Raw genomic sequence first — 13,032 nt, forward strand, 5'->3', positions numbered from 1 at the left:
CCACACACACAGCCCCCCCCCACACACACAGCCCCCCCCCACACACACAGCCCCCCCCCACACACACAGCCCCCCCCCCACACACACAGCCCCCCCCCCACACACACAGCCCCCCCCACACACACAGCCCCCCCCCCACACACACAGCCCCCCCCCACACACACACAGCCCCCCCCCACACACACACAGCCCCCCCCCACACACACACAGCCCCCCCCCACACACACACAGCCCCCCCCCACACACACACAGCCCCCCCCCACACACACACAGCCCCCCCCCACACACACACAGCCCCCCCCCACACACACACAGCCCCCCCCCCACACACACACAGCCCCCCCCCACACACACACAGCCCCCCCCCACACACACACAGCCCCCCCCCACACACACACAGCCCCCCCCCACACACACACAGCCCCCCCCCACACACACACAGCCCCCCACCCACACACACACAGCCCCCCACCCACACACACACAGCCCCACACACAGCCCCCCACACACACACACACAGCCTCACACACACACACACACACAGCCCCACACACACACACACACACACAGCCCCACACACACACACACACACACAGCCCCCCACACACACACACACACACAGCCCCACACACACACACACACACAGCCCCCCACACACACACACACACACAGCCCCCCCCACACACACACACACACAGCCCCCCCCACACACACACACACACACAGCCCCCCCCACACACACACACACACAGCCCCCCCCCACACACACACACACAGCCCCCCCACACACACACACACACAGCCCCCCCCCACACACACACACACACAGCCCCCCACACACACACACACACAGCCCCCCCCACACACACACACACACAGCCCCCCCCACACACACACACACACACAGCCCCACACACACACACACACAGCCACACACACAGCCCCACACACACAGCCCCACACACACAGCCCCACACACACAGCCCCACACACACAGCCCCACACACACAGCCCCACACACACAGCCCCACACACACAGCCCCACACACACAGCCCCACACACACACACACAGCCCCACACACACACACACAGCCCCACACACACACACACAGCCCCACACACACACACACAGCCCCACACACACACACACAGCCCCACACACACACACAGCCCCACACACACACACAGCCCCACACACACACACAGCCCCACACACACACACAGCCCCACACACACACACAGCCCCACACACACACACACAGCCCCACACACACACACACAGCCCCACACACACACACACACAGCCCCACACACACACACACAGCCCCACACACACACACACAGCCCCACACACACACACACAGCCCCACACACACACACACAGCCCCACACACACACACTCGGGCCCCCCCCCTGCGTCCCCACCCTCGGGGGCCCCCCCCCCTCGGCCCCACACACACACACACACAGCCCCACATGCGCAGCTCCCCACACACACACGCAGCCCCCCCCCCCCACACACACACACGCAGTACCGTCCCACACACGCAGCACCGTCCGCGCGGAGCCCCCCCCCCCCCCACCTTTTACTGCAACCTTTTGACAAGTTCCACATTTGCAACACCCCTGTATAGAACTCCAAGAAAAGTGTGGGGAGGGCGGGAGGTCAGTCATTTGGAGATGGTACCTGTTTAATCACTGTAAACAAAAGAAGTGTTCCCTGTTGGAAACACGTCTTTGATGTAATGTTTCTATCGGGACTTTGAGATCTCCTTCGGATAATCCGATTGTTGGATAATTGGTATTCGGATAATCAATGTTCCTCTGTACTCAGCAAATGGAATGAAAGTGACATTAACCATACTATTTTCTGAACTTCACAAAGATCCCTCAAATCGTGATCTCATTACAGTTTTGGTTCAAATACGGTCAGAAAAGCTCAATCTAGAAATGAGTTGACGAAGCCAACATAATTGGGAATCGAGGCAAAACTCTCGACTGATTGGAGTCATGCCTAGTTTAAAAGGAGATGGTTACGGGTATTTTTGAGGTCATCATTTAAACCCTGGGGTATCGGTGGAGAATCTTGTATCCAAGGCCCAATTCTGTTTGCCTTATATATTTGCTCAAAGATGTGGGTGTCACTGACTGGGGCAGCATCCATTGCCCCACTCCTAATTGTTCTGGAGAAGGTGTAATTGAGTGTCTGTCTGGTGTAGATACGTTCACAGTGCTGTTAGGGAGTGACTTCCAAAATATTATCCCAGTGACTGTGATAAATTAGCGATACAGTTCCAAGTCAGAATAGTGTGCATTTTGAATGGAACAAGGGCAGTGGTGCTCCCAGGTATCTGCTGCCCTTGTTTAGGGGGGGAAATAGTCTCCAGCATTACAGCTGGGATGTTGTCAGGTCCCAAGGCCCTTGATGTATCTGGTTTATTTGTGCATCTCTCAATTTATGATTTGATTTATTGTTGTTACATGTACCAGGATTCAGAGAAAAGTGGTGTTTTGCATGCCAGACAGGCAAATGGTGCCGTACAAAGTGCATCATGAGAAGAACAGAATGCAGTGTTAATACTGCAGAGAAGTTGGAGAGTGAGAGAGATTGACATTAACATCTGTTCAAAAGTCTGATGGCAGTGACAGAGAATCTGTTCGAACTTGTATTCAAACTTATGCCTGATGAAAGAGGATGGAAGAGAATATAACCGGGGTGAGAGGTATTTTTGATAATGGTTGCTTCCCTGAGGCAGCGGGTAGTGTAGATGGAGTCATTGGATGGAAGACCGGTTTGTGTGTTGAATTGTGATTGTTCACGGCTCTGTAGTTTCTTGTGGCCTTGGAAAGAGCAGTTGCCATACCACACTGTGATGCATCCAGATAGAGACACCACAGAAAGAATCCTATTAAAAATTGGTAAATGTCTTTTTATGGAAATGTTGAATTTCCTTAACCTCCTGAGGAAGTAGGGGCATTGTTTTTGCTTTATTAACAGTTGTTTTGATGAACGTGGACCAGGACAGACTGGTGATCATCACTCCCAGGAACTTTATGCTCTGGACCATCTCCACCTCAGCAGCATTAATACAGACAGGGGCATGCTCTCCACTCTACTTTCTGAAGTCATTGCCCAGCTGCTTCTTTGTTGGAGAGATTCTTGTCTTTACACCATGCTTCTAAGCACTCAAACTCTCTCCTACAACTCTATTTCATCATTGTTTGAGATCTGACCTACAGTGGTGTTGTCAGCAAACTGGTGAATGGAGTTGGGGTGGAATTTGGCCACAAGGTCACGGGTGTATAAGGAGTATAGTAGGGGACTGAGTCCGCAGTGTTTCGAGGCACTGGGTGTTGAGGATTATTGTCGCTTGTCCTTACTGACTGGTCTATGGGTCAGGAAGTCAAGGATCCACTTATACAGTGGAGGAGCCACGACCTAGATCTGAGTTTGGAATTATGGTGTTGAAGGCGGAGCTGTAGTCAATAAATTTAGGAGACTGCCACAGGTCTCCTTGTTATCCAGATGTTCCAGGGATGAATGTAGGGCCAAGGAGTTGGCATCTGCTGTGAACCTGTTGCACCGGTAGGCGAATTGCAAAGGATCCACGCAGTCTGATAGGCTAGAACTGATGTGAGCCATGACTATGCTCTCAAACACTTCATAATTATGGAGGACAGAGCCACTGGGTGGTAATCATTGAGGCATTTTGCATGATTTTTCTTTTGTACTGGGATGATGATGGTCATCTTGAAGCAAGTGGGGATTTCAGATCAAAGTAAGATGAAGTTAAAGATGTCCGTGAATACTCCCACTGCCTGGCCTGTACAGGATCTGAGTGTGCAGCCACGGACTCCATTCGGACCAGTCGCTTTCTGTGGGTTCACTCTTAAGAAGGCCAACGTACTGTCTGTGGTGGTGACTGTAGGCACAGGTGCTTCCAAGGCTGTTGGGACAAGTGACAATTTTACTGATCTTCTGTTCAAAGCGAACATAGAATACATGAGCTCATCGGGTAAGGATGTATTGTTGCCCACAGTTCTGTTTGACTTCACTTTGTAGCCTGTCATGTCATGTAAGCCTTGCCACAATTTGAGTGAAGTCCATTCACTCAGCACTACTGGCTGACCTCCCGTGTTTAGGGATGGAAATGTTCGTGAAGCTGTCTCCTCCCAATAATTGTCCAACACTCGACTAGACGATAAGACTGAGACAATTAATCTGATTTATTGATTGTGAGATAGACAGAAATATCAATCACGTTATGTCACTTTATTGGGATGGCATGTGTTTTTTAGGTATTTCTGGTGCTGCTCTTCCTGTACTCTTCATTGAACCACAGTAGAATGGGCAAAATGTTGAACCAAGAGGTTATTGATGTGCAATTCTGTTGGTGAGGCCTGCAGTAGCCCATGGATATCTAGCTTTTAACTGTTGGGATCATTGTAAATCTATTATTGTTTGACATGGTGGTAGTCCCACACAATATGTGGAGGTGCCCTCATTATGAAGATGTGACTTTGCCTGTGTGAAGTCACTGCTGCTAATACTATCGTGGGAGATTGGTGAGGATGAAATAGGTTTTTCCTCTTGCAATAACTGTTTTAGAATGGGTCTGTAGCCAACTTGGTCAGCTCTGATAGTGCCAAGCCATTCATGGTAATTGGACAATGAACAATCCCATCCAGAGTCTATTCTGTGTCCTTGTCTAAAAGTATTCATCCATTTGTGTTTAACACAGGACAGTGCTCGCTCATCAATTGAGAAGGGTGAGGGAGTGGTAGTCAGCAGGATCTGCTGGAACAGTCTGTGTTCTGGAGTCAAAGCTGAGGACTTCACTCCCTCTAGCTTTGTGGTACAGTAACCTGATTACATGTTGTCATTATTTGATTGTTACTGATTTAATCACCATAATATATTTTCAGTTTAGTTTTTAAACATGAACTGAATTATGAGTTTGTTTCAGTTGCCACTTTTAGCATGAGATTGAGAACTTATCTGAGAGCGAGGCAAGGTGGAGGGAAAGTATCTCTATTTGAACATTGCTAAAGAGAGACACAAAGTCATAAAGCTTATATCAGGACAGGTAAATAAACCAAAATTGAAAAGGAGGCAATATTTTCTAGGAAGAGAATGCTAATTAGTTGGCCCATAGACTATGTAGAAATGCAATAAAACTTGTCAACTGTCAATGTTTGCTGATTTACCCCCAATTAGACAGGTACACTCTGCTCAGGGTACTACCATGGCAAATACAAGTGGGGATTGGTCATCTTCATAAGTTTTTATTAAAAAGGTGTGATGTATGCATACGTTATTTTCTGTGCTGGTATAATGCTATATATCCCAAAGATTGGCAGGCCGTGACAACAGCTCGTGCTTTGACTGAATGGGCAGAATGCTTATTGTGCTCAGCTAACCCATACTTTCAGAGCTTAGTGCCTAGCACTGCTTATAGACTAAAAGTGTGTTTCACTTGCAAATGTTGCATATATTCGCCTAAAGTACCTGCTTTGTGTGGGTAATCAGATTGCTGTTCTCACGCTGTAAATTTGTTCCCTTTCTGTGTCCCAGTTCTGTTGAGTGCTAGATGACAACATGATTTTTTTGTCACCCTTTGGAATGTTGAAGTTTCTGTATTACTAAGAAATTATTCAATTTCAGTTATTAATTTATTAATTATTAATTTTGAGTAGTTTGGAGGCAAATAAGTTGAGATAACATTAGTGTTTTTCCCTCTCCAACTCTTTTAGTTCAGTTCCTCCCCTTTCTCTCCCCTCTCTGATAATTGCTACAGATTAATTGCTTCTGGCAGCTAATGCTTGATAATTGTTCTTTTTAAACTAGTAACATGTGTGATTTGGCGGTTTCAAAAAAATAAATCTGGAGGTTTATAATGGCATCTCTGAACAAAGCAGTGGGGTGGGCTGGAGGGTTTGCCTAGCATTCTAGTTGGTAAGCACAGTGAGTGAGCAATCACTGAGCACAGAATTAATCAAGAGATCCCAACTAGAAACTCCATGGCTTTCTGAATAATCTTTCAAGCTATCAAATTCCAATGTGTCAAAATTAACTTCCACAATCCCTAATTTTCTCTCTGCACCAGATCCCCATCCCCCCAAAAAAACTGTCCAACTAGAATCCTTATTGATTTCCCTAACATCAGGTACCTTCCTGCAGCATTATATACATTGAAAGTGAGGTAGTCTTCACTGTATTTCACTTTGAGTGAGTTATGTATAAAACATATCTTTACAATACAACCTGCTAGTTTACGTGCTTTGCTCTTTCACTGGACAAGGTCTTCAGCCACTGGTCAGTGGTGCCACTTCATTTACTTTACAACCTGTAGCAGAAACAGATTGCTTTCAGTCAGGTCTCATCTAACTTGTATGTTGTTTCTCTGATCCCCAGGGTTTGGTGTGGCTGAAAGACAGGGATGCTACTAGCTGTAAACTGTGTGAAAGGGAATTTTCCATCTCTACAAGGAAGGTAAATGACACATTGATAAAGTTCCGGTGGTGGAAGAGAGTGGAAGGAGTAGGCCCAACTTCAAAATTACATCAAATTACTGGATACTGGAAATCCAAAATAAAAACAAAATGTTTCATTGTACTTGTGCTGCTTCCTGTTCTTGCCCTGAACTGGAAGGTTTCATTAGGTAAAAACAATGACTGTAGATGCTGGAAACCAGATTCTGGATTAGTGGTGCTGGAAGAGCACAGCAGTTCAGGCAGCATCCAAGGAGCAGTAAAATCGACGTTTCGGGCAAAAGTCCTTCATCAGGAATCTTATTTCATACTTAAACCTCTGCTCCACATGTTCCATCTCTGACTCTTCCCTCCTCCTTTTCAATTTCTGGCAATTGCCTACCAACTCATTGACTCATTACCTTGATTTCATTTCCTAACCTTGTGAAGTTTTCAATTAATTCTGTCTTCCCTCACATCTATTCTGATGAGGAAACCTTTCATAACGACACTTTTAAGATGGTGTCTCTGTGCCTGAACTGAGGCGTTCCACTCCACCTCAATAAACGTACTCTGTTTTCCATTTCTGATTTGTGACCTTCCCAGAACCACGAGAGGATTCCCCTCACCCTCCTCTTCCCCACCCAGCCTCCTTATGCAACAGATAATCCTGTCATTTTCCTTGCCACCTTTAGTGCAATGTTACTGCCAAGTGTATCTTCCCATCAATGTTCTGAAGAGAATGCTCCTCTTGTGACACCCTTGTCCTGTCTATAAGCCCCTCTACACTCCCACCCCTCCCCATTGCTCCTTCCCATTTAAGTTTGCAATGTAATCTTTTGCCTCCTTCCTACTATATGAGACCCGTGTGAAATAATGTTATAAGTACACATTTTTCGTTTGTGTACTGTTCACTCTGGTCTCCATGGTGGAAGATCAAAGTGATGTGTAGGGCACTCCTGCTCAGTGGGAATCTGGGCTTCTGCTGACTTGTCATTTTAATCTCTGCTGTGCTCCCACTCTGATCTCCCTATCCTCCGCTTGCTCCAGTGTAGCAATAAAACTTGAAGGCATGCTAACCTTTGCCACTTAGAGCCTTCTGGACTGTGTTAAATTCAATTTTAGATTGTACTGTCCTGTCCTGTTTTCTGTTTCCCTTCTCTTTGCTTTTTTTAAAATCTCATTTCACTTTCAGACAGCAGCTATTCATTGTTATTTATACCATGTGTAGATATCTTTTGTTGCTTTACTCGTTGTATTACCACTCTTTTTGACCATGCTGCACTACCAGCTCTTCTGTAACATAATCTCTTCTGCCCTATCACACACTTCCTCCCGCATCCTTTTGTCACTGCTATTTCCAGCATTTTTGCGTCGGAGGCTGAGGGGTGACCTTATAGAGGTTTACAAAATTGAGGGGCATGTTTAGGGTAAATAGGCAAAGTCTTTCCCTGGGGTCAGGAAGTCCTAAACTAGAGGGCATAGGTTTAGGGTGAGAGGGGAAAGATATAAAAGAGACTTAAGGGCAACTTTTTCACGCAGAGTGGTATGTGTATGGAATGAGCTGCCAGAGGATTTGGTGGAGGCTGGTACAATTACAACATTTAAGAGGCATTTGGATGGGTATATGAATAGGAAGGGTTTGGAGGGATATGGGCCGGGTGCTGGCAGGTGAGACAAGATTGGGTTGGGATATCTGGTTGGCATGGATGGGTTGGACCGAAGGGTCTGTTTCCATGCTGTACATCTCTATGACTCTGAGAGCGAGGTCATTCATAAGTCATTTTCTGCTCAAAGCAGACACCTAGAATTTCCTATCCACTTTGTGACCACCAAAACATGCTGAGGCAGGAGCAATTGGACATTTCAAAACCAAACTTGATAATGTTTTGTGGGTGAAGGTATTCAGATTTAGCAAACCAAGGTGGGTTGTTGCAGTCACGATATAGTTCAGGAATGATCCAGTTTATATGCAGGCTTAGGAAATTGGATGGCTTCCTTCCTGGTCCTGTAAATAATTTCATCAAATAGTGTTGCTCTCACTTCAGACAGGATGAATTTTCAACTTTGGTCAAATGCAGTCGGGTTGATGAAACCTGTTGTGAACCAACTGCAGAAAAATACATCCCATTGAGTGAATGCACAGTGGAAATCTGTTCTTAACTTGGTACTTACCCCAAATTGAGTGTGTCCGGTGAGTGTTCAAAGGGGATTGCGTGAAAGAACCTTTGTTTTGTGTCTGATTCCATGCTGTACCTGCATTGCAAGTGTTTGTTGGGGGCAATGCAGTGTGAGTTTAGTTTCAGCTTAGAATAGAGAGCTTTACTTTGAGTTTAAAGTGGGGGGTGAGCTTTGCTCAGTTGCTGGTTGCAGGATGCCCAAAGAATGTTTGATGGGATGTGTAGTGGGAGCTTTAGTTTCAGTTTAAGAGTAGAGGAAGATTTACTTTCAAGAATAGAGAGAACTCTAACCCCATACTGTCGAGGTATGTGTTTGATGTGGAGGGAAGTTTACTCTGCATCTGGCCTTGTGCTATCGCAGTCCTGGGGGTGTTTGTTGGGAACAGTGTAGTTGTGGTTTTGCTTTACTGTAACTCATTATTGTCCCTGTCCTGGGAGTGTTTGATGGGGTCAGTGTAGAGAAAGCTTTACTTTATCCTAATCCTATACTGTACCTGTCCTGGAAGTACTTGATACAACAGTTTCCTGCATTAGCAAATTGTATTTGCTTTGAGAATAAGAAATGGCAAAAGTGCTTGTTGCCTTGTGAAGAATGCTTCCTAGATACTCAAGTCATACAATTTAAGATTAATTCGAAATTCTTGTTCAACTTTGTAGTTCAGGGACTTGTTTTAGAAATATTTGTCATGCTGCAGTTTATTCCCACTAGTGTTCCAACCTCCTTGTGTTGGCACTGCCTGAGGTTTGTGTTCTGACTTGGCACATTCCTCAGCACTTCCCTGTACCTTAAACTAAAGAAAATCAAAGAACTGTGGATGCTGCAAGTCCACTCCAAATGTAGACAGTTAGTTCCAGCAAAAGCTCGCAGCAGATTCCACTCCTGCTTTCAGTTTTCTAGCCTGAGGAATGTAACTGGAAGTTTAGGAAGTTCTACTCCAGCAATGTTGTCTCCCCATTCTCTCAAGTTCTGGAATCTGTATCGATCTTATCTGAGACTTTCTTTTGAATCCCTTCAATTGTTCCCCTCCCCACCTAAATTCTGAAACCGCCATTATCAATGTTATAAATCGATATAATTAGTAATCACTTCCCTTTCCACATGTCACATAAGAGACCCCAGCATTTCATCCATGATAGTATCTGTGATTTGTCTGACATTAGATTGGTTTTGTAAAAATATTCAACTAATTTTTGTCAAAACTGAAGTCACTTTATCTCTCGCTCCCATCATAAGCTCCACTCCCTACCAGTTGACTCCATGCAACTCTTGGAAATTGCCTGAGGTTGAATTAACATTGTCATATTTGATGCTGAGATGAACTTGCACTTTCATATGTTATAATCATCCAATACGACCACATTGCCAACTCTGTATTACATCAGCTGCTGTTGAACCCCTCATTAATGCTTTGAACTATTTCAATAGTGCCCTTCCAACTCCATCTTCTAAATTTCAGCTCAACCAAATTCTGCGATATCAGCCCTCTTCACCTAACATCTCTGATCTGGCTGACCTATTGCTCTAAAATGTAAAATTATCTTCATTTTACAATTTGAACACAGTCATATTTCCTTTTACCTCTACAATATGCTGCAGTCTTACACTAATTCTGCTTCCTTCAAATCCTGGCCTCTGATCCATTGCTAATTCCTGCCACAACCACTACTAAAAGCCCTAAATATATGAATTTCCTCCCTCAATCTCACCATCTCTGTAAATTTATATGGGTACAGCATTCAGAAAATAGAATCAGGAGTGGTCCAGTTGAACCTACCCCACCATTCTATACAGTATGGTTGATTGAACACAATCTATCCCTAAAATACTGTACCTAAACCACTGTTATCTGACCACACTTTTCGAACTGTTTGCTGCTTAATACATAAAATGTCATTTGGGATGTTTTTTCATGTTAAAGCCATCATTGAAATGTTGCTGATGAGGTGAAAGCTTTGATTTCTTAATGTATATTCAGTATGTAATTGTAACACTATTAATGTGATTTGTCTTTATCCTAACTTTAGCATCACTGCAGAAACTGTGGGGAAATCTTCTGCAACGCCTGCTCCGACAATGAGCTCCCTCTACCTTCTTCACCAAAACCTGTGCGTGTGTGTGACACCTGCCATGCATTGCTCTTACAACGATGTTCCTCCACCACGTGAACTTCCAGGCCCAACCTTGTGCTGCTAGACAGAATTTGCATTTTTAGATAACTTTTTTCCTACAAATGCCTGTCACTTCCCATCAGAAATGCTGTGCAACTAATAATAAGTAGGCAGAGCTGTTGTTTTTGTGTAAACTGTTGTAAACTGACCTGCTAAAAACAACCAAGCATTATTAATGGAACCTCTTTCACCTCTAGTGAAGTACAAACAAATACTGGATGTTCTCCTATCCATGAGAAAATTGAAATGGAGAATTATGTTGCTGTCAGTAAATAGCAACTCGTGCCAGGTCTCTCTCTTTCTCTCTCCCCCCCCCCCCCCCCCCCCGGTTGTTTCATTCAGTTTCTCACATAACCTGAGGATGGAGATGGTGGTCATATATGTTTTGAATTTTAAGGTGCTGGTGTGAGCAAGATGGAGTTGTTGGGGAACTGTACTGTATTCTCGTTTGCTCCTCTGGCTCTAATCTGTGACCTGGGGATGCTGCCTAGACACTGCAAGAGACCACCATGATGAGATGATATGTACATCTGACATATTTAATGTAATAGTTCTTCTTGGGCTTGCAATGATCAACATTCCTGTATTTGAGTTTGTTTTATAGATGGTTTAATAGTTTTATACCAGTATACTTCAAGTTATTGGGCAGTGCTGCACTCCTCCAAAACAGACTGACACTCAATTCCAAGCAGCAGTCTGCAATAATTTTCATTTAACAGAGTAATTACTGTATTTAAATCACTAATTCAGTGTTTGCTTGAGAAGTCAAACTGCCTTTCAGACTGCACTGAGGCACAGGTAATGGGGTAGAATATTTCTTAACTTCTGGATTCATTTGATTGTTTAACATCACGGTATAAGTGGAAAGTGATGTGTGTATTAATGTTGTGGCAAGTGATTTTATATTAAAATCTGCCTGTTCAAAAAAAGGGTCATGAAAAAAATACACAACACCACTAGTTTTCCAAGTACAGACTGAAGGCAAAGGTGAGTTTTTGCTGGTTGTGATCTGACCACATGACATATATAGCAAAAACCATTACTCCACTTGAACCAAGAAAGTTGAGATATGTTTGAGTAAACAGAGGCTGAGAACTTGGATTCTAATCCAATTTGTTTGCATTGACTTTGATTTTGGAATGTTAAATAATGGGCAAGAAAGAAAATGCACAGAACAGATTGTGAAGAAATCCACTAGAAAACCCTTTACAACTGTCAACTCTAAAAGCATATTAGCTAATTAACTACAATATTTGATCTGAAATCCAGCAGGAATACTGCTTTCACAACTAAACTGCTCTTCACAGGAATACGTATTAGAAATTCTCAAACCTGTGAGCAGGATAATTGATCAGTCTCCTTTAGGCTGATATCTGTGCAAGTCTCTAAAAGCAGCACTTGTTCTCCACAGCTGTGCAACTTTTTTTCTTAACTGACCCACTTTGCAATTAGAATCCATAATTGAATCATATGCTATACTGTAAAAGTATCTGGTTCTAATTACTTAGAACAGGCTTTAAAATTAAGGGGCAGTTGGGGAAAAAACCTATCATAACTAATCCTTCAATTGATATTTCATATTACCATTCAGCCTCAACCTCTAAGTTGTCATCTCTAGCCCTTCCACATTCAGATGAAATTCCTCACTCCCTGCAACCTTTCATCAATTCCTAAAATTTGTGCCAATTAAAGCTAAACCAGATTGTAAAGATTTATCATATATTCTTACTTTTCCCCCCTCTTTTTGCTAGCAGAATGGTGCAGTCAACTCAGTACGTTTGTGTTTCTTTGGTTAGGATAATGCATCATGATTCAGTGCTGGTGTGATAAAACATAGACCTTACATTCCAGTATCAAACAGCACATCACTGACTACATTTGCAAATTTTAGAACAATGTTCAACAGGGGGCATTTAAGCAATTCAGTGTGCCAAAAATTAAACTAGCAACCAATTTTAAAAAGCCAGGCTCACAACATCACTTTGTTATGCTTGCTGGCTAGATATTTAGTCCAGGAAATGTCTGTAAACAAGAGCAACATGTTCAAGTATTAGCTTTTTCGGAATTAAAGAAGATTGGTGAATTTGGCAGCAGCACACATCTTAGTTGGGTACAGTAGAAACTGCTATGCTCAAGTATTCTTGAGTTTACCTTATTAAGCAATAGGTAGGTTTTATTCTGACTAAATGTACCTTGATCAGCACCTACAAA

The 13,032-nt window shown here is 43.9% G+C and overlaps 1 protein-coding gene across 3 annotated transcripts in view; it reads left to right on the forward strand.

Moving 5' to 3' along the window:
* Positions 1-12,912, forward strand: part of rufy2 (RUN and FYVE domain containing 2) — a 93,308-nt gene extending 80,396 nt beyond the window's left edge. For 2 of the 3 annotated variants that reach the window (XM_043712253.2, XM_043712251.2), the window contains 2 exons: positions 6,417-6,494; positions 10,678-12,912. In XM_043712253.2, coding sequence (XP_043568188.2) covers positions 6,417-6,494; positions 10,678-10,818 — 219 coding nt within the window. In that variant the 3' untranslated portion in view covers positions 10,819-12,912. The remainder of the gene's footprint in view (positions 1-6,416; positions 6,495-10,677) is intronic. The other variant, XM_043712252.2, reaches the window with a different exon arrangement.
* Positions 12,913-13,032: the final 120 nt, after the last annotated feature.

Source organism: Chiloscyllium plagiosum, unplaced genomic scaffold (assembly GCF_037043375.1).
Source record: "Chiloscyllium plagiosum isolate Xiang-an unplaced genomic scaffold, Cpla_swu_hap1 HiC_scaffold_22, whole genome shotgun sequence".
In the NCBI taxonomy this organism is placed as follows: domain Eukaryota; kingdom Metazoa; phylum Chordata; class Chondrichthyes; order Orectolobiformes; family Hemiscylliidae; genus Chiloscyllium; species Chiloscyllium plagiosum.